Source organism: the organism of the source record quoted next (genome assembly GCF_019968955.1).
Source record: "MAG: Porospora cf. gigantea A chromosome Unknown PgA_NODE_6974_length_1574_cov_3656.82, whole genome shotgun sequence".
In the NCBI taxonomy this organism is placed as follows: domain Eukaryota; phylum Apicomplexa; class Conoidasida; order Eugregarinorida; family Porosporidae; genus Porospora; species Porospora cf. gigantea A.
Window position 1 is genome coordinate 1 of NW_027151845.1, and position 1,574 is coordinate 1,574.

At 50.5% G+C, this 1,574-nt stretch overlaps 1 protein-coding gene across 1 annotated transcript; it reads right to left on the minus strand.

Moving 5' to 3' along the window:
* Positions 1 to 1,157: 1,157 nt before the first annotated feature.
* KVP18_001914 (uncharacterized protein) lies at positions 1,158 to 1,556 on the minus strand (the record flags this gene model as incomplete). Its single annotated transcript, XM_067952398.1, has 1 exon — positions 1,158 to 1,556. The coding sequence occupies one exon, from the start codon at positions 1,554 to 1,556 to the stop codon at positions 1,158 to 1,160; it is 399 nt and encodes a 132-aa protein (XP_067806843.1).
* Between the last annotated feature and the right edge of the window lie 18 nt (positions 1,557 to 1,574).

Genomic DNA, 1,574 nt, shown 5'->3' on the forward strand with positions numbered 1-1,574 from the left:
CCGTATTCACTGGACCTGCGGTTATGTCTTTTGTGGCACTGATTCAAGCGCTACTCTCTGGAAAGACTCTCTTACCTCTTGAGAAGGGTGTTAGAGCGTTGCCTGTTATGCTAGCCACAGCAGTAGCAGAGGCCAACGAACGCCCTACGTTCTCGAATAGTGCTTTCGACCTCCTCAACTCTCACGAGAATTAATTCGTTGTCGAGTAAATAAACTTTAAATACTCTATTAAAATTAATTTAAGATGTCTGTACTGTTGTCATAACTGGCGTAATCGGGCCACCGAGATTCATGCCAGCTGTGGTCTGGGTCTTGATACTGCAGGCGTTTGATGCAGCGGGCGATGGACTCGGTGGTCGGTCCAAAGGTGGATTCCTCGTTTTCGTGTTGGTGGCCGTCGTCCAGGAACCCTTGGGCGCGCTGAGCTTCTTTCACGAGTGCTGTTGGGTCGATTACTGGTTGGGGTTGCATCTTTACGGCGCCTTTCGGTCCAACTTGTACTACCAATTCCATTTTCTGGTAAGGAGTATCGGTCTTGTGGGGGATGCGGAGGCCGGTGTTGAATCAGCGGTGCCTATCAGCAGTGCGCCGGCATGTTGGACAGGAGTGTAGTGGGACGGAGTCCTTTTGGTTGTCGCCGTCGTTGTTGTCCTTCGAGTTTCCATTTACGGAAGAGCTCTCCATATGACATATGACGTTCGTTCGGGTTGAGGTATCGGTATTGTCGTGTCTGCCTGCGTCGCTTGAGTAACTCTTGGCATGTAGCTTCTTCTGCCGCTGTGAGCGGTAGTGGGATTTTAGTGGGATTTCGTTTCCTTCTGGTTGCGACGGCTGACGGGAGCTAGCGTAGCAGGTTCGATCCCCGCCGGAGCCGCCAGTGTGGGTATTTCGGGCCGCCTGGTATTGCCATAAGTAAGCGCAACCGCATCCGAGCAGAATAAGGGACAGAGTCAGTAATGGAGATGCATTGTCCTTAACACTGCATACGGTCATTGTGGTAACCTCATGCGTGTAGTCAAGTACACTGCGGACCGACTGAGAAAAGGTAGAGTACCGAGCAGTTCAAAGCAGGTCCCGCCAATGACGCCAATTATGACTAAGTACAAGTATTTTGATTAATTTTGGCAGTATTTAAAGTATATTTATTCGACAACGAATTAATTCTCGTGAGAGTTGAGGAGGTCGAAAGCACTGTTCGAGAAAGGAGGGCGTTCGTTGGCCTCTGCTACTGCCGTGGCTAGCATAACAGGCAACGCTCTAACACCCTTCTCAAGAGGTAAAAGAGTCTCTTTAGAGAGTAGCGCTTGAATCAGTGCCACAAAAGGCATAACCGCAGGTCCAGCGAATACGGCTGAAAGCGGACCGAGCAACGGTCCAAAAAGCGGAAACGAAGCAGCTAAGAGGGGTCCGAAGGGTCCAGACATAACCGCAGGTCCAGTGAATACGGCTGAAAGCGGACCGAGCAAAGGTGCAAGAAACGGAAGCAAAGCAGCGAATAGGGGTCCGAAGGGTCCAGACATAAGAAGGGGAAGTAATATCGGTAGTAGCGACTTCATCTTTCCCATGAGCTTCAC